The following is a 24,832-nucleotide window of genomic DNA, read 5'->3' on the forward strand; positions in this document are numbered from 1 at the left end:
CATAACACGTTCTGGCTGTGGAAGGGGATCTCTGTTCCACTACTTCCTTACAAGTTTTCCAAAAGTCCTACTTTACAATAAAAGAAATGCTTGACAATTTCACTGCTGCTTTTAAAAAGCTACAATAAAATCCAGCGTGGTAAACTTTGGCTTGCTGATAACGCTAGTAAGTATCAAGAGGAATTACTCAGGCAGGATTTCCTAGCCGTGTCCCCACCACACCTGTGCTCTCAGCTGCACCAGCAGCAGCAACAGCAGAAATATTGCTGTAAAAACCCATTTTATTCTTCAGTGGCTGCTGAGCATGATCACTGATAACTGACATAAGTTTTTGGGGTTTTTAAGGGCTATCTGGAGGCTGACAGGCTGTCCATCAACAGCAGCAGCCGCTTTCCAACCTCGCAGAACCCTCTGGCCTGGCCCTCCCCACGTACCAGGACGCGTGTCCGGGGTCTCCGGGGTCGTGTGGATGGTCACGGACCCGGGCCCGGGGACAGCGGCCCCCAGAGCTTCCCCCGATGCCGACCACCCCCTGCCCGGACAGGCGGATGCCCGGAGGGAACCCCCATTCCCGGCAGTGCCCGAGGCCGGGCCGGACGGCTCTCTGAGCAGCCCGCTCTGTTGGAAGGTGTCCCTGCCCGTGGCAGGGGCTGGAACGGGATGGTCCCCAAGGTTCCTCCCTGCCCGAGCCGTTCCCGATCCCCGCGGACGGCGCTTCCCGGCGGCTCTCACCTCCTCGCTCTCGCCGCGGGATCCGGCCGCCAGCCGGGACACGCTCTCCAGCACCTCGCAGAACTGCTCCAGGCTCACGGCCTCGTCGCCGCGGCTCAGCCGCTCCTCCAGCCATCGCACCAGCGCGCTGTGGTGCCGCGACACGAGCGGCTCGGGCAGGGCCGCCTCCCGCAGCCGCGCCGTGGCCTCCCGCAGCCGGGCCTGCTCCAGCAGCACCTCGGCCGGCGGCAGCGCCGGAGCGGCCGCGCCGGCTTGGGGCGCGCCGGCCGCCCCCTCCATGCCCTCTTCGGCGCCCTCCTCCTCCTCCTCGCTGCTGTGGCTCGCCGCCGTCCCCATGAGCCGCTCGGGAGCCGCTCGCAGCCGCCGCCGCCGGTGCCGCCGCCGCTCCCGCCGGTCCCCGCCCGGCCCGGCCCGCCTTAGTCAGCAACTTCCCGCCCGCCGCACCTGTCAGCGCGGGGCCGCCACACCGCCGCAAAGCGACACCCGCCACACCGCCGGAAAGCGCCGCACCGCCGCAAAGCGACACGGCGCTGTCGCAAAGCCAGGCCCGGCGGCTCCCGTGACAGGGACGGAGCCGGTGGAGGGACCCGGGGGGACAGCGAGGGCTGGGGACAGCGATCCCGGCGGCAGAGAGCGGCACCTGAGCCCGGTTCTGTGAGGGGATCGCATTAATTCATAGACGTATCTCCAAGGGGTGCCAATAGGGCGGTGCCAGACTCTTCCGTGGTGTCCTGTGACAGGATGAAGAGTAAAGGCCGCACGACAAATTTCACCTCAACATGAGAAAAACTCCTTGACATGAGCGTGGCAGAGCACTGGGGCACACTTGTGCAGGGAGGGCACGGAGTGTCCCTCTCTAGAGAAATGCCAAACTCACCCGGACCCTCCTGTGTCACCTGCTCCAGGTGACCCTGCCCTGGCTGGGGTCAGACTGGGTGATCTCCACAGGGCACTGACAACAAGAGATTCTGTGGGAAAAACGTCAATCACTTGTTATTAAAATTTTAAAGGTTTAATAGTAATAAAATGGTTATAAAAATAGTAATACAATTAGAGTAATAATAATTTGGACAATTTGAATTAGGACAATAGAAACAAAGAGTTACGGATGTCCAGGTATCTTTTTCTGGGCAGCACAAGCCCGAAAAAGGACCCATGTTAACAAAGGATTAACCCTTAAAATCAATAGCCTGTTGCATATTCATACATCTCATACATGATGCATAAATTCCATTAAAACACAGGATTCTGTCTGGACATCGACAACTTCTTCCTCATAAGCCTGACGGCGTCACCTGCCCGATTGAGGTGGGAAGTTAATTTCTCCTGATAATGGAGCAATAAATTCCCTTTCTCTGAAAGATTTACGTGTCCTGTGGCTGTTATCTCAGTGTGAGTCCTTTCTTTAGGGAAAAAAAGTATCCTACATACCATAGGATATTCTATATCTATAGGATATTCTATATTCTAACACGGGTAGGAAATCCTGCCTGAGTAATTCCTCTTGATACTGACTAGCGTTATCAGCAAGTCAAAGTTTACCACGCTGGATTTTATTGTAGCTTTTAAAAAGCAGCAGTGAAACTGTCAAGCATTTCTTTTCTTGTAAAGTAGGACTTTTGGAAAACTTGTAAGGAAGTAGTGGAACAGAGATCCCCTTCCACAGCCAGAAGGTGTTATACGATTCACTCCTTGGCTGGGGGATTCACTCCTATTTTAACATTTTGTTATAACCTAAAGCTGTATCTACCACACTACGTAAGAGAACTAATACAGCATTACCTTCTAACACAACACGTATAATATTCATGTTAATATTTGCGAAAAGCCAATCATAAAATACGCATTTTTCACATTCTGTGACGGTCCTTATGAACAACGGCGTTACTCAGAGGGTGCTGAGGGCTGGCACAGGGCACCCAGAGAAGCTGTGGCCGCCCCGTCCCTGGAGTGTTCGAGGCGGGCTTGGCCGGGGTTCGGAGCAGCCTGGGCTGGAGGGAGGCGGTGTTGTTATGAGTAGAATTAAAAAGGAGAAAGGTCCCCAGCCCGTGTTTATTTCAGTGTAAAATCAATGTAAAATCATCTCCTCCCAGCCCAGAGCGCTCCATGGCTCTGCCGCCACACTGCCGTAAAGCCCCCCCTGGGCCCGGCCGCCGCGCTGGACGCGGTTGGGCCTCCACGCTGCCGTGCGGCGAGGGAAGTGTCGCGCGAGCGTTGCGCTGTCGCGGCGCGATGTGGCGGGGCGCGGCCGCGGCGCTGCTGCTGGGCCTGGCCGCCGCCTGCCTCCTGCGCCGCGGGTTCGAGCCCCGCGCCCGCCTGCTCAGCGCCGCCGAGCTGCGCCGATACCGGGGGGCGCCGGGCGAGCCCGGGCTCTACCTCGCTCTGCTGGGGCGGGTCTTCGATGTGGAGCGGGGCCGCAAGCACTACGGGCCCGGCGGCGCGTACAGCGGGTTCGCAGGTACCTGTGGTGGGGCGGCTGTGTGAGGGCCTGAGGTGGCCTGGCTGGGGAGAGAGAGATGGATCACCCCCGGCTGGGGAGGGAATAATCTCCGGGCTGGGGAGGGATCACTTGGGGGTGTGCGTGTCATCGGGTGTCACCGCTGGCCGAGGAACGCAGCCCGGGTTGGGAGGAGGGAGAGCTCAGCCCCTGTTTGGCCGCTCCATGGCTGGGCTGTATTCCAAGGCTGGGGTCGCACCCCTGTCTGGGGGGTTCATTCTGTGGCTGGGGAATTCATTCTATGGCTGAGGAATTCATCCATGGCTGAGGAGTTCACTCCATGGCTGAGGAATTCCCTCTATGGCTGGGGGATTCACTCCATGGCCAAGGAATTCACTCCTTGACTGGGAGATTCACTCCTTGGCTGGGGGATTCATCCATGGCTGAGGAGTTCCCTCTATGGTTGGGGGATTCACTTCATGGCTGGGGGAGTCCCTTCTTGGCTGAGGGATTCATCCATGGCTGGGGAATCCCCTCTATGACTGAGGAATTCACTCTTTGACTGTGGACTTCACTCCATGGCTGGGGGATTCATTCCATGGCCAGGGAATTCATCCATGGCTGAGGGATTCACTCCATGGCCAGGGAATTTCATCCATGGCTGGGGGATTCACTCCATGGCTGGGGAATTCATCCATGGCTGAGGGATTCACTCCGTGGCTGAGGGATTCACTCCATGGCTGGGGGATTCACTCCATGGCCAGGGAATTTCATCCTTGGCTGAGGGATTCACTCCACGGCTGGGCTCTCCTCACCCTGTGCTCTCCCCCTGCTGTGCTCTCCCCCGTGCCCCGCAGGCAGAGATGCCACCCGAGCGTTTGCCAGCGGCGATTTCAGCCCGGCGGGGCTGGTGGACTCCGTGTCAGGGCTGTCCCCCGCGGAGCTGCTCTCCATCCACAGCTGGCTGAGCTTCTACAGCAACAACTACGAGCCCGTGGGTAGGTCTGGGGGTGGGCTCACACGGGGGTGGGTGTGCAGCTGCAGCCAAGCCAAGCCAGGTCTCTGAGGTTTGCTTCCCTCCAAGGGAAAGTTAAATTGTTTTCCCACCTGGCTGCTGTCCTGCTTGGATTGTCTCTGCCGAGCACAGAGCGTGGAGCCAGCCTGAAATCACCCAGGAGAGTGTTGGGGCAGCAGTGCAGGGAAACTGTTCTGGGGAATGGCTTCTGGGTTGTGCAGCTGAAACTGGCTTTGGTTTTCAGCTCTGTAATGAGTGTGTGCCCAAGCTTGTCCTGCATGGGTTTATTCATATGGGTAAATTGCTGTGTGATCCAAGGCTTGAAGGGATGTAAGCTCAGTTTGGTTTTAAAATTGGGCCATGGTGACATCTCCTTTTACATAGCAAATTAAAAATAAAACCCCACCAGAACAATGCATTTTCCTTGCCTGGAAACAGATCTGTGGTCTGGAAACACTGTGGTCCTAATTGATCTCCTCTCCCAGGGAAGCTGGTGGGCAGATTCTATGATGAAAATGGAGCACCGACAGAAGCCCTGAGGGAGGTGGAGGCTGCCATTGAGGAAGCTCTCAGACTGCAAGCAGAAAGTGATCAGAAGCAGCAGCAGTTCCCACCCTGCAACTCTGAATGGAGCTCTGCTAAAGGCACTCGCTTCTGGTGCTCCAGAGAGAGGTGAGCCTGTCCCCTCTGGAGCAGAGGCTTTTTTTGGGTGCCCTGTGCTGTGTTCCTGCCTCTCCTGGCAGGGGCAGCACGGGAGGATGTCCTGGCCCCTGCAGCCACCTCACTCCATGGGTAGGTGACCTCTGGGGCCTGGCAGTGGTGCTGCAGGGCTGGAATAAGCAGGCATGGGCTCTGTCCCTGCCTGAATTCCCAGGGCTGTTCAGGTGGGAAAAGCCCTGTGAGAGCCCCCAGTCCAGCCATTCCCCCAGCACTGACCTGTGCCCCCAGGTGCCACATCCACAGCTTTTACATCTCTGCAGAGGTGGGGCCTCCCCCACTGCCCTGGGCAGCTGTGCCAGTGCCTGACCACCCTTGCCATGAAGAAATTCTCCCCAGTATCCAACCTAAACCTCCCCTGGCACAACTTGAGGCTGTTACCTCTCACCCTGTCCCTGTGAGCACAGCCTGACCTTCACCTGGCTCCACCCTCCTGTCAGGGAGTTGTAGAGAGTGAGAAGGTCCCCCCTGAGCCCCCTTTGCTCCAGGCTGAGCCTCTTCTGTCATCCTGGAATCAAAGAATTTACCACACATGCATGTGATCTCCTGTTCTCAACAAAACAGGACAGAAATCCCAGCAGGACTGGGATTCAAACAGGTTCTGTCACCTCTCAGGAATACCAGCATTAACCTGTGCTTGTCAGACAGTTTCACAGCCTGGCTCAGAGGCTGATACCACAACATTTTCACTTAAACCACAAAATGAGGTTAAGCTTTGAATAATCATTTCCTACTCTCCTGTTAGTAGCTGTCTCTCAGCTTAGGGACTGTTTTGTTTGAAGATGAAATCATTTCACAGACCACACTCAAAATGCTTGGGCTTCATGTCAGCCCAGCAGCAGCTCTGTGTGCCCCAGGGATCTGCTCCTGTGTGTCACTGAGCTTGGGGACAGCCTTGGGACCAGGTGTGATGTGGCAGTCACTTGTGTTAGAGGCTTAAAAGCTGCAGTGGTTGGGGAACAGGCAGGACTTGGCCCATAGAGAGACACTTAGACATAAAGAGACATGGTGAATTAGCTGGGGAAGTACTTTTGATTCTTCCCCAGTTCTCAAAATCACTGTTTAGTCAAGGCACAGAGAGAGGAGAGCCTGGTCTGTTGGAAGTCCCATGGCAGGGGATGGGCTGGATGATCTTTAAGGTGCCTTCCAACCCAAGCCACTGTGATTCTGTGAAGATGTGTGGTCACCTGTGAGCATTTAGGTACCTCCAGCAGAGGCATTTTGCTGTGCTCCAGCAGGCTGTGATTCCTCTAGCAATGGCAGCATGGAATGCAGGAGTTGGTGACTCCCAGAAGGGTAGAGCCTGCAGCAGCAGTGATGAAACCAGGGCCAGGCCATGGGTTTCTGAAGCACAGCCAATAAAAAGATGAAGGCTGTGGGATGGTGGCTGTTTAAACAGACTGGATGTGGCACTCAGTGCCAGGGTTTAATTGAGGTGTTGGAGCATGAGTTAGACTTGATGATCTTTAAGGTCTCTTTCAGCCCAGTCATTCTGTGAATTCTGTGTAAGCGAAACCTACCTCAGTGTTAGTTCTAGTTTAGAATAACTATTTATCTCAGATTATCTCGGGTTTTTCCATAAGGATTCTCTGTTGACTGGAAGCATTTCCCCGGGTTTGAATTGTGACAGATTTTCCTTTTCCATTCGCAGCGGGGGCGTGCCCAGAGCCTGGGCCGGGGTCCCGCGGAGGCTGCACCGCCCCGGCTCGCAGGGCACTCCCTGCGTGTGTGTCAGGAGCTCGGGGCCGCCCTGGGGCCAGCCTGGCTCCTCCCAGCACCGCGACAGAGGCGACCTGGATGACCCTCGGCTGCAGCTGTACGAGGGCTGCCATCCCCTGGCCGAGCAGTGCGTGCTGCCCACGGGCTGAGCCAGGCAGGGAGAGCCCTGCACTGGAACCTTGCACCGGGGCTGGGCAGCTCCAGCTCCATCCCTTCCACCCGGCCCTGCAAAGGGAGCAGCAACAATCTCATGGGGTTTGTGATGCTTTTCAACATATGGAGATGGAGGAAACACTTCAGCCAGCTCAGTGGCTAAAAAATCAAGTAACAGGATGCTTGCTTTATTTCTATGGGAAATACTTCTGCACCTGTGAACAAAGTGTAAGATGCACAGCCTGAATTGTGTTTTAGAACTGCTCCTTGTGCAGTCAGGGACTGGGTGTTTGTGTGCACAGAGGTGGGACAGTGCTGTGGTTTAAGGCAGTGGAATCAGTGAGCACAGAACTGCTGCAGCATCACTGCCACAGGTCCTGCTGCAGGCACTGCTGATGCTCCTTCCCAGGCACCTGACTCACTCCCAGGAGTTTAAAGGTAACAGGGAGAGCCCTGAATTTCTTCTGCAATTAAGGTCCACAGTATCAGGAACTTCCACAGTTTAGTTACACACAAGCTTTATCAAATTCTTGGAATAGAGAAGGCAAAGGCCAGAGCTGCATTTCCTCACTGTGTTTGCATTAGATACTGTGCCAAGATATTGAAGCCACCTGTGAGGATTGTTTGACATTAACCTCACTGTCTGCTCTGTGATTCACCACTTTCAAACTGTTCTGATCAGGAAGGAGTAGTTTTAAATAGCTTTCTTTTTGTTGCCTGGGTGGCAACAGAACCATCCTACTGTAATCTGCTCCTGTTTCCATTCTGGTATGTCTTCCTCCCATCTGGTCTGTGCCTGTCAGACTATAACCTGAGCTGGATGTGCCCTTACAAGACCCTGCACTTTTAAAATCCATATTTATTGTGTCACAGCTGGCAGAATTCAGCACTGTGAGTGACTCCCAGACATGCAGGGCAGGTCATTACCCTCTCTGAGTGGGGCTAAAAGGGAGGAAGCAATACCTGCACTACAAACCTCAAGCTGCAGGGAAGGATTTGCTGGTTTTAGGGAATCTGCTGTTAAAATCAGTTTAGGTGGAGCTGAGCTTTGAGAGAGACATGCAGATCAGGGTCCAGTGGTGGCACAGGTTGTGGTCAGTTCTTGTTCTTAAGGCAGCTGCCACCTCTGTGTAAGCAGCTGGAAAATGTTTATAAACTGATTTTTAGCTACCCCCACCTCTGAAGAGAGGCCCAAAGGTAAGTGATGAGTTAGTTCATTAACAAGTTTACAGGAAGCACCATTCACTCCCTTGCAGCAGGACACATTACAGCACTTCCCACTGCTAAAACTCAGAGGAAGCTCCAGCTGCCAGGGATGGAGCCACACAAACATAAACCTGCACATGCTTGGAACACTGGGGCTGTGGTTTTATTTTTGGGGTTTTTTACCTATCTTCATCCTGAAGAGCAGCCCTTGCAGGCATTGCCCTGCTGTGCCAGCCTGTGGCACTCAGGGGAGAGCAGAGCAGGATGTGTGGCAGAACCAAACCTCAGCCCTGGGCTTGAGCCATCTCTGGGGGTGGAGTGAGGAATGAAAACTCATTTCACTCAGTGCTGAAGACCAAGCTGTGTAAAAGGTGCAGCAAAGAGCTGCAGAGCAGCACTTCACTGCCTCCACAACTGTGGCCTTTGCCACATTTAAAAAGACATCACCACTTTAAAAAGAAATTGCATTTAAAGTAGTGAAACCATCCCTGCAAATGATTGGCAAGTACATTTAAAAGAGGTTTTTAAAGCTATTTAAAAGTTGCAGCAAATTCCAGACTATTAAATGCTGTAAGAAGTAGTTTGTGAGGGCACCAGTCCCAGAGAAGGTGGGACCAGCTTGACCTAAGCAAGTTTCATCTTGCTGGAACACTCAATCACTATGCAAATAGTGCTGAGGGGATGGTTTTGATTGTAAGAGCTGCATAAAAATCAAATAAACTGCTGCCAAAAGGCAGGGCAGGGAGGTGCTGGTTTAAGTTAAAGTTGGTTGAAAACCAGTTCCTAGCTTATTCCCCAGTTCAGGGTTTGGAAGCTCTGGGGAGGAAGAGCCTTGCACTAGGAATAAGTCATCTATTAAAGCAAACAGGGAGACACCCTCAGTGAGTGAAGTGCTCCAGGTGTCTCCAGTTGAGCAGCTCAGCTGGATTCTCCCATGGTGGAAAAGGGAACAGTGACAGCTACAGAGGGCTCCAGTCACCACAGACAGTGCTCTAATAAAGCTCACCATTCATCTGTACTTCAGTAAGTTTTATTAATAAAAGACTAATAATGCATCACAATCTCACCCAGCAGTCTTGGCTGGGTTTGCTATTGCACTGAAGTTTTCCTTTTCCTGAAGTGAAGCTGCAGCAGCTCAGTGCTCTCCAGGGGCTGAGCTGCCTCCACACCCAGCTCTGAGTGCTCCCAGGGCTGGGAACTTGAGCTGATGAACTCCATGAAGCAGCCTGGCCCGTGGGGAGCTCGGCTTCGTTTCACAAAACTGATTATAGGTAAGTCTAGGATAAGGCATTCAAGATGACTACATGGTACAAACTAGAACACCAGACCTTGACAGCCAAAAGAACAGTTGGAGCAGTTCCACAACATGAAAATGAATACCTGGACTAATTTCAGAACACAGAATAAAGCTGTTGTGCCCAATTGGATGTTGGATCCCTGGTTTTCTTCGTGGTTTGTCAGGATAAGCTTGTAGAGGGGCAGCTGTCTCTACAGGAGCAGACACTTCCTTAGCAAGGTTTCACCTCACAAAGCATCATCTAGTTCTGCATTTTATTACAAGTAGAATCATTACACAACGAAGAATGCATATTGGAAAAAATACATTTTTACAACAACTCCAGACAAACATTGCAGATAAAATGCCATTGTTCTAAGACTTCCTTTTCTATTTCACAGAGGGTATTAGAAGGTTCAGTTATTTCTGTCACTCACACAAGCTTTGATTTTTCTAGAGATGAGTTTGCTGCAGTGACCACCTCTGCTGGTTACAGAAAAAAGAGGACTTGCTATTAACATTTGATCTACAAAACCATCCAGCCTTGGCCTCCCATACTGTTACATGTTAGTTTATAAGCACTACAAGAGCAGTTGGACAAGCTGTTGTTATCTCCAGCACGGGAAGTCATTAAGGCATCTGTCAGCTTTAGCCAGCAACTTACTCTGCTCTGTTAGTGCCTCCAACAGCAACGTTCTCACTCCACTCAGTGGTGTGAAACAGTGACTGCACCTCTCACAGACAGAACATTCCAGCCAGACCATGGTTTGTGCTTGTGTAAGAGTGCTGGACCATGGTGTTTGCTTGTGTAAGAGTGCTGGGTGACTGCAGGCAAAAGGAATCCAGTCTCAGAACAAAAAGCTACAGCATGAACCACCCATGACTCCCCATGCAACCCTGCTGAAGTGCCTGGAGCCCCGTGTGACAGCAGCACTTCAGGGACACAAGCTGAGTTCCCATCTAAGCTTTTGTTCAATGCTTGGCAGACTTGAGTTAGTATTTACCACTAAGAGCAGGGCTAAGAGGGGTGGGGGTTTGGTAACAACTGTATTATGCTACAAAAAGGGAAGAGCAGTTGTTTAGAGTTAGAAATGTGTTGACCACCACTACTTTACCAAGTGCCTCATTCACATTTGTACCCTGTAGTGGAGCATTGCCAGCAAAACTCCCAAAAAATCTCAGTGGTCTGAGAGCTCAGACCAACACCAGGCAGTGTGTGAGGGACTGAGCCCCACCAGCTGTCTGGAGGGGTCAACTCCTCAGCTGAACGAGAGAAGAACTGACATGGGTTTTGGTTCAAGGTGTGAGCTTTCCCTTTTAGCTCTGGCAGAAAGCTATTTAGAGTTGGCTGGAAGGAAACTATCTCAAAGGCACTTTAAAAGGATCAAATTTGCTGAATTGAGTTGCTTTAAATTAAACAAACACCTCAGGCTGTACATTTCACAATAACCTACTTACAGACTTCAGTAAGTAAGCTGGGACAGTGCTGGCTGTAAACAGCAAACCAGGAGCACTGCAGTGGTTTCCAGATCCTTCCCACAGTTTTACAGTTATGATCAATATCCTGTTTTTTAGAAAGCAACTACCCAGCTTTAACTTGCCCTTCAGTTAATCTGAATTTTCACCAGATCCACATTTTCCATCATTGCTTTCCTGTTCCCTTGCCCTTCCATCAGAGAAGCCACTGAAACAGTGATGTTTAAATGCTTTGGCAATTACATGCTGGGCAGTTTTCCCCTCAGGCTGAAGCCCACAGGAAAACCCCTCCTCTGCACTGTCTTTCAGCATTCTGAGCACACTCTTACCCCTCCACATCACTTCAGCTCCAAACCAAGAAGGAAAACAACATGTTACCATGGGATTACAGTCAAGACTTCTTTCACCAAATGCACTTTCTCTCCATCATTCTTTCACTGCTAGAGAACTGCAACCAGTGACACCCTGAAATATCAGAAGTACAATGTTTTCCATCATCTCTTTTGTTTAAAAACCCCCGAACTGTAGACTGTAGTTAACTGACACCAACAATTACTGCAGCTACCACTAACTGACAGCACTATTTTCCCTCATTCACCTACAATATTATGCCAGAGGTGCATCATTTGCATTAGGAACTGTGTTAGAGACCAGCTGTGTTACCCAGAGCATTCTGTTGGAACATGTCAGCAGCAGACATCAAACAGTGAGGCAAGTTTGTATTTCAGCCATTGTTCTTCCCTAGTGGTACAGGGGTGATTCCAGTTACAATACAGGCATTTTGGAAGATCAAAGTGCAGATCAAGTGAGACTTGATGTGAAATTAATCATACAAATGTCAGCAATTGCACCCTCTCCTATCCTCTCCTTGTACAAGCTTGAGAAAAACTGAGAAAGTTTCCTGTAACAGGAGCAGCCTGGTTCATCTTCTCATCTTACTCTTGAAGTCACTGCTCCAACCAGGGCAACACATCATCACCTGTCCATACAGTTCACTGGAGATAACAGTCATTAAAAAATGCACACCAATTCATGGAGTAAAGATGAGGAATGCTGAATTGAGTCTATACTAGCTTTATCTTTTGAAATAAAAACTGCCTTAACATGGCATGTAGTTTTGCTTAAGTACCCATTTTTTCTAACTGAAGCCTTTGCCCTCCAAATCACAAGCTGGTCTACCAGCCAAGTACTTTCCTGTTGACCTAGACAGTGTGGTGGTTTGCACAGATTCAGCATGTTGAAGAGAGTACAACCTAGATTAAAATACTGCAGCTTACTCCTAACAGGAAGCCTCCATGTACACTCCCACTCCCCAGCTGAAAATGGCCCCAGGTTTAGTGTCTAGAGGTGCAGCACATTCTACACTTGCTAGGGTTTCTGTCTCTCCCACAGCAGTTACCAGGCCCCTTAAGCCCCAGGAAAGTGTTTCTCTCCCTCCTGGGACTCCTAATGCACTTCAGCATTTATTGCTGTACTGGGAGTTAGACTCCACCACTTTTAGTGTTTCTCCTTTAGCACATGCTCAGGCCTTTCAGCAAACTCATGGTCATTTGTACAAGTGCCATGGACTGGAAGGACCAGCAACATAAATATGAAAGTGCAATGAAGACTGACAGTTCCAGCAGGTATGAGCAAGAGCATTTTCCTAAAACAATCTTGCACTTCTCTTGAACATGCTAAAGCTAATGAGTCATTTGCTGAGGAGGTATCAAGATGTGGATCTGCAATTCTGACTGCTGTGCATCAGATGTTGTAAAGCTTTCTGTTGTAAGGCCACAATTCTTGAGCTATACTTAGAACTACCCCCAGGTCTGAAGAGTTTCTTGAACAGTGGTTGCAACAGCTCAGTTTAGCTTCACAAAAAGTCTTCTCTAGAGAAGGGGAACGTTTATCTTTAAGACAAAGCAAAGAAAGAGACCTGGTTACCCTGAAACTTAATACCACCTCTACTAAGCAGCCTGAAAGCCACAGGACTTAATAGAGTTGCTCAGTGCAAAGCACCATGTTGAGGACAGACCTGTTTTATGCCGATTCAAGCAGTACAAATTTCAGCTTCCATACCCCACTGCAACTAGAAGAGGGTCTCAATTCTTTTGTCACTTGGTTTGAACAATCCACTCTGATTCCTAGTGAAGTCTATCGCAGCCCATACATTTACAGTCATACAAAATCATTTATACCAGAGTATATCAGAACAGGGTCCTTAATTAGTTCAGTCTATTGCAGAAGACATGTGTAAGCCTCCTCTTCCCTATCCAGAGGGCTTGTAAGCAGAGCTGCTGTCAGGAGCACTGACTGGGAATCCCTTTACTTCCACAGCATACTAGGAGACTCCTCCCAGAGTCAGGACATCAAAGCAGATGTTGCAAACTCGAACTGGCTTGTTCAGATCAAATTTTATGATAGGAATCTCCTTTGTTGAGCACTTATGGCAGAGCAGGCGTCCACAGTGTCGGCTGTTGACAGAAGAGGGGTGGGGGAAAAGTGAATTCCCTCCTAGTGAACAGCAGGATGTTACTGTCTGACATTCTTTATCTATGATAGCATCATTAAATACACATTAGCAGTTGAAAAGCTGTGATTATCTTGTATCTTCTGATATTTGTCTTGCATCTTTCTGATATTTTGGAATAACTGACTAATGCCAACAGCACGTGCTGGTTCTCTGCTAGTCAATCACATGGTACTGCTTCAACTGAGGCACTTCTCTGAGCTAAGAAAAATCTTAGCTTAACACCCTTCCAACCTGCATGTTTTGTACAAGTTCAGGCTATTTTAAAAAGGCAACTCCTATCTACACAAAAGCAGCTCATGTTCATCTTCAGCCATTTCCACACTGCAAACAGGATCCCAAACCTGAGCTGTCAACACCTGCCCAATAATAATTGGCAGTAATTATTTGCCACCTCTTTAGGAGGAGGTCATGCTACCACTGTGGTGGGGCTGGTGTGCTCCCTCCTGTCTTTGCTGTGTAAGGCACAGCCCCAGTGGCTGCTCTCTCTCAACCTCCTGCCTACACAGGAGGCTCTCCCCGACCCCAACCTCTATGCAGGAAATAATCAAGTCCTGATAAACCACTGCCACATTTACCACTGAACTTCTATTTACTCACTCTCTTAATAAAATACATTGTTGCTCCTCTGGGGAGTGAAGTGCCTCAAACTCTCTCTCTGACAATTGGGTATTTAAATCCTGTTTCACTACTGGAACTTGGACATGATTTCTCATTTACAACTAATCAGAATATTAAATGCACAAGCTGCTTAAAATATGATTTCAGTTAGACAACAAGTTTCTGATCTAAGTCAGGATGGAATATTTGAGCTGGATTAGTGGTTATACACCTACATGGAGATTTCCTAAGCTATTAGGAGCAAGCCCAGCTATGTTTGGGGAGGAATCCATTTCCTTGTAAGCACAGCAAGGGAGCTCATATTACCAGTGATGCTTTCTTGTCGTGACTCCAAATTTGGCAGCACATTCATAGCAGTTGGAGCCATCACACCAGGGAGGTTCTTTTGTCAGCATATCTGTTAAGAGGAAAAAATGTGAAGGCAAAATGGGCTCAGACACCATTACATTAAACCTGAAGGCTTTTTCCAGTTCTAGGCTGCATTCAGTGTAATGGATTTAACTACTCTTGCAGGAGCTGGAGTCTCCTTTGTAGATAATCTGTAGTTGCTTTCCATCACATTGTCCACAGCAACTGTACAGTTAAAAAGCAGTGTCTATGTTTTAAGCTACATTGGACTACACAACCAGCCAAGAGTTTCCATGTCTATCCTTCCAGAAAAAGTAGCATCTAACAGTCTGCATTGTACAACTTTTCAACTAATCACCAGAAAAAAATAGAATTTCTACTCTGCACTGTTAGTAGTATAAAATTCACAAGTTCTGCATCTCTGGAATTACTGGCATCTAAGTCAAAAGTCCAGAGTTTCTTCCTCTCTAGTATCCTGGAAGCATAAGCCAGAAATACTTTCCCACCACAGCAAGTGGTACCTACCCAGCAATCTAAAGAGAAGCTGTTTTGTAGCAACTTGATAGTTGAAGATATTGACTCCTTGGTTATTGTTAACTCCCAGGCGAGCCCCAGCTCTCACTATTGCACGACACAAGTTAGCATTTCCCTTCATGTAAGCCAAGAGGAGCACTGGAAAATGAAAGCCAGACACTTCATGTAAGCCAAGAGGAGCACTGAAAAATAAAAGCCAGCTCACAGAGTGGTAGATTGTGTTACATCCAGTCCAGACAGGATCTTTAGTTTTTAAGTTTCCATGTATTGTGTGCCTCCTGCTGTAATTAACATATTACTGCCAATTATTCCAGCTTTAAAAGTGACATACCATAAATACAACTTGATTACTTTCAAGTTTAATAGTTGTTGAGTCTCACCTACCTGTGTTTCCTTCAGCATCAGGTTTGTCTAGAGGGTATTCTGGCATACACTCCAAGAAGAGGTCACAGATGGCTGCTGCATTATCTTTCCCATACTGTCCCAAAATATGCATTGGTGACTGGCCTCTGGGGAAAAGAGTTTGTTATCCTGATCAAAGTCTGCTTGCTACTGCAGTTACTCATCCAACTCTCCTTGCTTCCAAGTTTGGTTCAGACTTGAACAATGCTACATCTCAGCAGCTCAGTACATCACACACAAGAGCCTACTTAACTTTCCTTCCTTGGTCTATACATATAATTTGCACAGGATTTAGATACAGCATCATCTGCACACTTCCAAATTCGTGTATAAATAATATAATACAAGCCAAATATATGTTTTTAAGCAGCATGTCAGCACATATTTTAAAAGTGGTTCTTTTAGCCTGTTACCTGATATTATTAGAATATAAATAATTACCTGATATTAAAGGCTTTAATTACCTGATATTATTAGAATATAAATAATTGCCTGATATTAAAGGTTTTAATTACCTGATATTATTAGAATATAAATAATTACCTGATATTAAAGGCCTCTGCATCTACATTGCACTCTGTGAGGAGGACCCGGATGTTGTTCAGCCGGCCGTGCATCACTGCCAGATGCAGAGCTGAACAGTAAAAAATAACAAAAACAGAGAAAGAAGGTTCAAGACTCTGAATACCAGCAATAATTACAGCCTAATAACTAAATGAAACACCCTCCTTCCACTTTCCCAACTCCCCCTTCTCAAACAACTCCTTCCATCTGCTCTGATTTCCTGGACTTTCATTCTTTCAACCTTTGCAGTGCAAGGACATTCAGAGTGAGCTCTCCACCACTAGGACACACCATTAACAGACCTACTGAAGTCTTTTGCATTTACTTGTCTAACTTGAAGTTTACCATTATTTCCATTTTCATCTACAGCTGCAAAGTCTACTCCATTCTCCAGAAGGACTGAACAAATGGTGGGCAGGTCTTGCTGGGCTGCTAAGTGAAGAGCAGTCTGACGGTGCTTGGTCAGTTCATTCACCTGGGCACCTGCAAGCAGCTGTCAGGAGGCAAGAAGGAAATTGTTCAAAGATGGTTTCAGGGCTATTTTAGCCAACAGTTTATTTCTGTGAATGAAGCACACAAGACTCTACTGCACAGAGATACTTCTAGGCCTCCAGAGTGTATAAAATGGTATCATTACTGAGCTGCTACAGCTTGTGTTTGTGTTCAAATGTGCAGAAAGGGCAAGGGAAGGTTCTTTACAAAGACCTAAACCTAGGGAAGGTTCTGTACGAAGAACCAGAGCTAGGGAAGGTTCTTTACAAAGAACCAAACCTAGGGAAAGTTCTTTATGAAGAAGCAAACCTAGGGAAGGATCTTTACAAAGAAGCAAACCTAGGGAAGGTTCTTTACAAAGAAGCAAACCTAGGGAAGGTTCTTTACAAAGAAGCAAACCTAGGGAAAGTTCTTTACAAAGAAGCAAACCTAGGGAAGGTTCTTTACAAAGAAGCAAACCTAGGGAAGGTTCTGTACGAAGAAGCAAACCTAGGGAAGGTTCTTTACAAAGAACCAAACCTAGAGAAGGATCTTTACAAAGAACTAGAGCTAGGGAAGGTTCTTTACAAAGACCCAAACCTAGGGAAGGTTCTTTACAAAGACCCAAACCTAGGGAAGGTTCTTTACAAAGAAGCAAACCCAGGGAAGGTTCTTTACAAAGACCCAAACCTAGTGATTGCTGCAAGCCCAACATCCTCACGTGAAGGCCACTGTGGCAGCTCAGCCAACAGCCCAAGCCAAGGGGGCTCTCTGCTGCAGAAGAAGGGCTGTCAGTGCTGTGAGGGACCAGCCTGCAGGACTGTGCAGGGGGCAGAGGGCACACTTTGGGCAGAGCAAGGGTGAGGCCCAGCACACACCAGGTTCCTCACGATGATCTCAGAGCCAGCCTGCACCGCCAGGTGCAGCGGGGTCAGCTTGGAGGCGTCCTGCACGCGCGAGTTGACGTTGGCCTGCACGCTGATCAGGAACAGCACACTCTCAATGTCCGAGTTCTGGACGGCCACGTGCAGGAAATTCCGACCCTTGTTATCCACCTGAGGCAGAGAGGGCACTGAAATTAGTTTGTTGTTCCTGTAGAACAAGGTGTTTTATGGAGTAGGACGTGTTTTCACTAAGAGACGCTTGCTCCCTCTGCTTGAACTGTAGAATCTTGTTCCTTTCACTGGTTGACACTTATCTGATAGATGTGACTATTGAATAACTGAACTGAGAAATTATCTGCTGCAACTGCTCAGTCCAGTCTGCCTCACACTATTTTATTTCTATTTTATAACCTTGTCCTTTCTTGACCACACACTGGACAGTATTTTTAGACAGACAAAAAGTTAACAGCTGTTGAGGTTAAGTACTGAGCAGCAGTTAATGATAAACTCAGTTAAATGAAACAAGCTTGAGTCTATCTGGCAATTAATCCAGGAGAAGGAAGCAACATGGGATCCTGCCACAGGGACCTTCCAAGGTGATCCAGACCACCCCTGCCATGGACAGGGACACCTTCCAGTATCCCAGCTTGCTCCAAGCCCTGTCCAACCTGGCCTTGAACACTTCCAGGGATGGGGCAGCCACAGCTGCTCTGGGCAACCTGAGAATTCATTTTTTTGGCTTAATATCAAGTACATGTTGTTCAACTTTGCCTTGCAGCTGATGTCAAAGCATATTTAAACTGGCTGTACTTGTAACCATGTTTTAGATATAATACAAGAGCTCGCTAAGCACTCAAATATTTTACTGGTCATTAAACTTAAACAGGATAGGAAGACTCTCCTGAACAGCTACCTGAAGTGTCACACCAGAAGCCTGAAGATACAGCTGGAGGTTTTATAGTTCAGCAGGGCAGCATAGCATCTATTATTCAGTTATTTTAGGTCAGGTTTTCTGTTGTGGGTAGCTTTAGGAGAGCTGGGTAACAGATTATTTCTGTACCAGTCCAGCACAAGGCAAGAGTGGAGTTAGAATTTTCTCCTTATACACACATATGCCTGTTTCCCAGTTTAGTATTGACAAGATAAGAAGAATTGACAAGACACTAACCCTTAATGTTCTTACACATATCACATACACACCTACAGTTTCCTAATAAATTCTGCTTAAGAGAACTGGCATCTGGCAAATGGATTGCATGTAAAGCCACAAAATGATAAAAACAGAACTGACTTGTGGAACAGCTGTTACCACAAAGTAGTACAGTAACAAAACCAGCATGGTTTGAACTCTCCCAGCTTACCTGCTCTGCAGCTCCTGGTTCCCTCTTCAAAATTGCTTCAGCTGCTTTATTGTTTTTGTATGTCATGGCACAAGCAAAGGGAGTCATTCCTTGCCTGTCACGTACATTCAGCTTAATATCTGGATGTGAAATCATCAGCTGAATGATAACATTATGTTGGTTGCTAATGGCAACATGGATTGGAGTTCTTCCTTCTGCATCCTAGAAAGAAACCAGAAAGTTTGTTATATATAGACTCAGTAGTACAGAAATCCTTCCCTAATTCTGAAGGGTCAAAGAAACTTAGGAGTTTAGTCCTGTGACTTACCCAGCTTCCCTCAGCATGGACACCAAACAGCTGCAGGGCAAGCTCAAACCCACAGTGTAAGAAAAGCAAATTGAGATTTGTTTCTCCCAACAGGTTGACCTCAATCCTGTGCTGCACAGCCTTTTGAATGCTCACCATAACATCTCCCATTTAGTCAGTCATTTTGGGGGCAGACATTAGCATTCAAATTTAATAGCAAAGTCAGCTGAGGTGTTTAAACATTTGTTTGCATCAAGCAGCAGTTTACAGCCAAGGCTGCTTTGTCATTGTGTTCTGTGATTCATTTTAATGTCACTTCCAAGAGCATCAGGACCTAAAAATGTTATCCATTCATTTCTTTTGTTGTTATTTATAAAGCTTCTGTTTAAGGATTACTGTGTAATCAAAATGAAGTGTAACTCATACTTACATCACCTCAGTTTACTCAATAACAGAAGACACTTCCCAAACATACTAACAAAGCAGAGTGTTCTGGGGTTTTACACTGTAGCTGGTATAATTATTAATTGCAGCTGTGCTCCGGCCTTTAATTCCCACTAGGGACAGGAGACACTGTATCCCATTGTTCCATGGGAAAACTAACATTGCAGTAAGTTTTCTGTATTATTTTCCTTCAGCATAGCTTCCTGAATTAACCACCATATGGCAGACAAGCACCAGGTGTGGTAAAAAGGGACAGGGGAGAAAGCAGAGCTGCATCCAGTCATTGCACTGGCTCAGCTCTCAGAGCAAGATTTTCTTTTCTCTATCATGCAAAACACACAGATGAGAGGAAAGTTTGTTTTCAGTACATTGGAGGAAAAGAATTTACTTTTAAAAATTGTGCCTTATTTGTCCACACACCTGAGCATTGACATTGGCACCAAACTCCAGAAGGCACTGGATCACCTCCTCTAGTCCCCAGCAGGCTGCCAGATGTAGGGGGGTCTGTCCATCATGGGCTTCCTCTTCTCCTTCTCCATTTGGGCCTGGCTTTCTGGGACTATTCACATCACACCCACTACAACAAACACGGTGCAGTCAATTATTGAAGCAGTTTAAATCTGGATTAAACATAATTAAAGGTCATAGAAAAGATTCCAAGAGCTGACACAGCAACTGCTGACACATTCTACAAAGGCACAAGTTCCTGGTTTTGGTTTGACTCTTGTCATCAAGAACATGATGCTAGACCAGGTAACAGAATGTGTCCTTTGGATTGGTAAGAATCCCTCAAGTGTCACCCACCCAGCAAAAGCCTAAGGAAGAACACAGTTGTTACTGATTTAAGATAGCATTCAATTAGTTTATGCCAGGGACACCCACATGCACGTAGAGGGTTTGTGTTTGGGAAGGGGTCTGACCTGCGGATCAGGAAACAAGCAATCTGTTCACTGTTCTCATCAATAGCCCTGTGCAGAAGGGTTTGGGAGCAGCCACTCGGTCCTGACCCCCAACACGTTGCATCACAGCCATGCCTGACCTGAAAGGAGAAACCCAATGACACAACGAAGGTTTATTTTCAACAGGCTCCTACTATAGTCCCTAACTAATGCTTCTGAACATTATCCCCCAGAGATAAAACTTGAGATACCTTCCTTGTCTGGTCTTGTGACAGTCACTGAATTTCAGGAAGCTGTTTTAAAAGTCTTCCAGAACAATACTTTATTGGTTTACTGTGTAATCCTTAATTAGGTGGTATTTATTAACAATTCAAATATTTGTCCATATACTTTGATAGACAGATCTGAAGCAGGTTGGACTAGTTACCTCACTTTCAGCAATGACAAGCACCTACAGTAAATCAAGCAGCAGCAGCAGTTGCCTTTGAAGTTCTGGCCCAGTTCCCTGCTTTCTCAGACATTCAGCTAAACAGAGAGTTTTTTTCCAGGAACTGTATTGCTAATATTTGTATTCTTCAACTAGAGAACTACGTACTTGAGCAATGTGGCACTTAAGGCTTGTTCTACTCCACTTGACAAACTATTGACAGGGTTTAATGAGTAGTTAAGAGGGTTGACTCCATAAAAAAGTGTTGACCAGCACAGTCAAGAACAGTTACAAAACCTATTTCTCATGTCACTAGCAGAGTTTTAACCAGTTGTCTCTAGCAGACAATTGGACAAAGCTTCCAAGTGACTTCCTTATGAATAAGACAGAAGGTCTACTTGTGTCTCCTAGGAAATCTGCTGTATCACCCATGCCTGAAAGTAAACAGTCTTTAAAGCAAATATGAGCATTTAAAGGCCTTCTTGGTTCAATGTTAAGATGGAATAAAAAGTAGCACATACACTAAAGCATAAAATGAGTATTCAGTTTTATTCAGCAAGCTGATCATTACACAAGTTGTGTATGCTACAGACTGATTTAAGCAGATCCTCACTCCATCCAGATCAAGAATCCAGACAGCAGGATGTATATATAGAATATATTTTTTTTATTAAAGTGGCTGCCAGATATCTGGTTATACACACTACAGTATTTATAAGATTCCTGCAGTAAAGAGGAATTTCTGGTGAAGAAAAGACCTCCAGAAATTAGTAATATTGGACTAGTCTGTTCTCTTCATGCACTGAGGTTGCTTTTGCTGATGAAGCCTTTTGCTGCTAGCAAGATGAACAAAAGTGAGACTAAAGCCAACTGAGTCTTACCAGAGTTGATGCAATGTCTTCCAGGTTGTTTTCCAAGGCAAGCCACAAGGGAGGATTTCCTTTCTCATCAGGCACAGACATGTCTGCTCCCCTGGTACAAATGGCATCCACCACCAGTGGGAGCTGGTTTTGGATGGCCAGCTGCAGGGCTGTCTGTCCATCCTGGGTCCTGCAGCAGGGACACTTCCAAGTGTTACAGATGCATTATAAAGTTCAGCAACAGCACTTTATTGGCAAAGCCAAGAATTAACTCCTCTTGTACGTATCTTTGCTCTGGTAGGACCATCACAAACACACCATGTATTATTTCATCACAGCTCTCTAGTCTACCTTTCTTCTCCCCTTCACTTTTAGCAAGTGATTGATTTCTACAGTTGGAAAAACAAGTTAGTGATCTTAGCTCAGAGACATTCAATTCCTTCAGTGCAGCCATTATTTGAACAGAGCTCCTTCTGAGCCAGCCTGCTGCCACGGAAGCAAACAGCTTTGTCTCCAAGGTGGCAACACTTCAAGCAACAGTCAAATACCAACTGTTAAAAAGTTGAAGTCAGAACAGCAGCTTTAGGCAGTTTGTACCCATGACATTCACTACAGTACAGCTTGCCAAATTTAACAGACAGCCTGTCAGTCATGTAAGCAGACAAATGTTCTGTTAAGTCTAATGTAAGTTGTCTAGGAGACACTGAGGAGGCAAAATTATCAGACTCCTGTTGCTGGATCTGTATCTAATTATTTTAGATGGTAGCAAACATGCAGTTCTAACAAGCTGGCAAATAGATGAGACAATAGAAGTTCAGTGCCTCTAGGCCTGTCCCTAGGACTTCAGTCTGCTACAGAGGAAGCTGTTTTACCCAGAATTAAGTGGCACCTCCTTCTGCAGCCTCAAGAGGAGGTACTGACCAATGGAGCTATACCTAGGTCCAAGATAACACATGTAATTCCTCAGCCATAACCAGTGCCACAAAACAGTGCCAAACATAAAACTATGTGTAAATCAGATCTGGAACAAATCTCAAGCCATTATACAAAGGCAGTCAGCACTTGCTCCTAGATACATTCACAGGTGAGAATTGTACAGTTAGGACCTTACCTGACATTTATATCTGCCTGATGTTCCAGCAGGAAGAGGGCACTCTTACTGTCCTGTCTCTGGATTGCCATGTGCAGGAGTGTCTGTCCATCTGACATGGTGTCATTGATGGATGCCCCAGATCCCAGCAGCTGAGCTGCTATTGTGTGCATGCCTGAACAGACCAAGCTCATTAGTATTTTATCTTTAGTTCTATAAAACAGACACACTGAGACTAATAGAACTAAGTTCATGTGCACAGCCAATATGATTAATAGTTTTCATCTGATATGAAAACTACCAGTGAGTTCACAGAGGAAGAATTCCACTAAAGTGCAAGTACAGTCCTGGGCAGAAGCTGTAGGACTAGAAATCTTTCACTAAGTCATATGTGAACACTAATTTTAAAATATGAAGAACCATCTAAAGCTCTCCTTGACAACTCCTCCCCAGCAGCACAAGCCAGAACATGAACACACAGCAGCTGTTTTATCTTTAAGAAAATCTTGTTCACATTGTAGCTTCACATCCTGAAGGCACATACCTGTCCAAAGAGCCAATCCCAGCACAGTCTGGTCTCTCGAGTCCTTCAGACTGAAGTCAGGAATGATTTGCAAGTTGTTGGTAGCATGAAGAGCATTAGCTACAAAAAAGCACAAGGAATTAGGGTATTCTTGTACTTGGCCTGCAGTCACACACTGAAAGCTGCAGCAGCAATGTCACATTTGGTACTAGGCTGCTCCTGTAGCAGTCAGTTTGTAAGATCTGAGCAAAGTACCTTCAGCTACCCTGATGTGACACTGCCTAGGATTCAGACAATACTGCCACTACTGACTGATCTTAATACATATACCAAGAAAAAAAAATCAATTTTCTAGCTAAGAGGCTTAACCTGTCTCTTTCTAGCTGCAATTCCAAATAGAGTGGCATATACAAAGCTCTGAGAATGAAGAGTGGAGGCTCCACAATATGGTGCAGCCTGGGATGGACAGTATTTACCCCAGATCACCCACTGGGATGGGCAATATTTACCTGAGATGGGCAATATTTACCCCAGTTTACCTACTTCCTTCTAAATCCCACTTATGGTAGGAGACAAAATTGGCCCTGCTTCAGCTGTCAAATTCCCTTCCTGCTGAAGGGAATTCCCTTCCTGCTGCTAGAAAGAAGCTGACTAATACCATTTAATGAACTCATCTGTGGTATTTGAGCACTCAAGTCTCAACTCTACTATAATACCAGCATTGCTCTGTATAAAGTCCTCTAGGAGTTGAGGGAGGCACAAGTCTCACCACAGAAAAATGTCTTTATCCAAAATTGCTTCCAGCATTCACCTGAAGCAAATGCTTTGAAGCTATCTCAGGTGTAACAGAACCCAAGACTATCTGTTCAAGTCCATTATCTACAGTGGAGAATTTACAAACAGACAAAATCATTTTCTTGTTTTAACAAGCAGATGATTTGAGTTTAAGACTAGTTAGGCAGTCTTATTAATTGCTGTACTTAAACACTGTTTACAGGAAGATATGCTTTCTTAGTAGCTTGTGAAAACAGCTTGGATGCCATCCTGACACAGCAATTCACTGCAGCCTCAAGTCTGGACACCCACCTTTTTGTTCTAGGATGACTGACACCACATCTGGGTGATTGTAAGCAATAGCCATGTGAAGGGGAGTTTGCAGATGAACATTCTCTGCTGATGGAGGAGCAGGTGCATCCTTCTGCCCAGGCACTGCTTCTGCTGTCTGGATGTTGGGATTGGCTCCTTGCTGCAGGAGTTCTGCTGTCAGGTTTGCTAGGCCATGCCTGCAGGCTGTGTGCAGTGGGGTTTCTCCCTTTAATAAACAAGGTGCTGGGTTAACAGCTTGAGACATGAAGAGAAGCAGCTTTTAAACTATTAAAACTACAAGAGCTGGTGTGAAGAGTTTCACTCCTAGTAGCTGAAGCCTGTTAGGAGTTCCAAACTACATGAGTTAGCTTTTACTAAGGATTTTATTACCAGGCACTGCAGTAAGTGCTAAAAGCATGTTAACAGCTGGTGATTCTGCAAGAACAGTGCCACAAGAATGCAAGTGGTCACTAGTAAATACCTGAAAACATGTAAAGGTTCACCAAGTGCTCCAACTTGCTTTAAGCTATGGTTTAGCTATAAGAGATTTCTGCTATCTTATTTTTGAAGAGAAGTAAGGAAACTTTCAGACTAAGTTTCTGCTTTTACCCATTTGTTTTGGTGGTTGACTTTTGCTCCATGAGTTGCTAGGAAGAGAGAAGCTGCCTCATTTCCTGCACCAGCTGCTCTCTGAAGCAAGCAGTTTCCTAAAGAAAAACCATGGACACTGTTATTCCAACCACACTTTGATACTAACAATTGTGCTAACACCTTCCCCACCACCTTACA

General features: G+C 46.8%; 3 protein-coding genes across 6 annotated transcripts in view; 1 reads left to right on the top strand and 2 right to left on the bottom strand.

Annotated features, from left to right (window-relative positions):
* The window catches only part of ZZEF1 (zinc finger ZZ-type and EF-hand domain containing 1), a 59,571-nt gene extending 58,396 nt beyond the window's left edge, over positions 1-1,175 (bottom strand). For all 3 annotated transcript variants that reach the window (XM_054646734.2, XM_077188870.1, XM_077188869.1), the window contains exon 1: positions 733-1,175. In XM_054646734.2, coding sequence (XP_054502709.2) covers positions 733-1,068 — 336 coding nt within the window. In that variant the 5' untranslated portion in view covers positions 1,069-1,175. The remainder of the gene's footprint in view (positions 1-732) is intronic.
* Positions 1,176-2,823: 1,648 nt separating this feature from the next.
* Positions 2,824-9,401, top strand: CYB5D2 (cytochrome b5 domain containing 2). Its single transcript, XM_054646758.2, has 4 exons — positions 2,824-3,190; positions 4,027-4,167; positions 4,670-4,856; positions 6,553-9,401. Exons 1-4 carry the CDS (start codon positions 2,839-2,841, stop codon positions 6,767-6,769), a joined length of 897 nt encoding a protein of 298 aa, XP_054502733.2. The 5' UTR covers positions 2,824-2,838; the 3' UTR covers positions 6,770-9,401.
* Positions 9,402-9,516: 115 nt separating this feature from the next.
* The window catches only part of ANKFY1 (ankyrin repeat and FYVE domain containing 1), a 32,598-nt gene continuing 17,282 nt past the window's right edge, over positions 9,517-24,832 (bottom strand). For both annotated transcript variants that reach the window (XM_054647248.2, XM_077188840.1), the window contains 15 exons: positions 24,653-24,750; positions 24,044-24,269; positions 22,979-23,077; positions 22,456-22,609; positions 21,366-21,534; positions 20,079-20,197; positions 19,579-19,735; positions 18,429-18,629; positions 17,062-17,238; positions 16,058-16,205; positions 15,692-15,782; positions 15,131-15,255; positions 14,738-14,884; positions 14,171-14,261; positions 9,517-13,187 (listed from right to left, as the gene is read on the bottom strand). In XM_054647248.2, coding sequence (XP_054503223.1) covers positions 13,055-13,187; positions 14,171-14,261; positions 14,738-14,884; positions 15,131-15,255; positions 15,692-15,782; positions 16,058-16,205; positions 17,062-17,238; positions 18,429-18,629; positions 19,579-19,735; positions 20,079-20,197; positions 21,366-21,534; positions 22,456-22,609; positions 22,979-23,077; positions 24,044-24,269; positions 24,653-24,750 — 2,135 coding nt within the window. In that variant the 3' untranslated portion in view covers positions 9,517-13,054. The remainder of the gene's footprint in view (positions 13,188-14,170; positions 14,262-14,737; positions 14,885-15,130; positions 15,256-15,691; positions 15,783-16,057; positions 16,206-17,061; positions 17,239-18,428; positions 18,630-19,578; positions 19,736-20,078; positions 20,198-21,365; positions 21,535-22,455; positions 22,610-22,978; positions 23,078-24,043; positions 24,270-24,652; positions 24,751-24,832) is intronic.

Source organism: Agelaius phoeniceus, chromosome 20 (genome assembly GCF_051311805.1).
Source record: "Agelaius phoeniceus isolate bAgePho1 chromosome 20, bAgePho1.hap1, whole genome shotgun sequence".
Taxonomy (NCBI): domain Eukaryota; kingdom Metazoa; phylum Chordata; class Aves; order Passeriformes; family Icteridae; genus Agelaius; species Agelaius phoeniceus.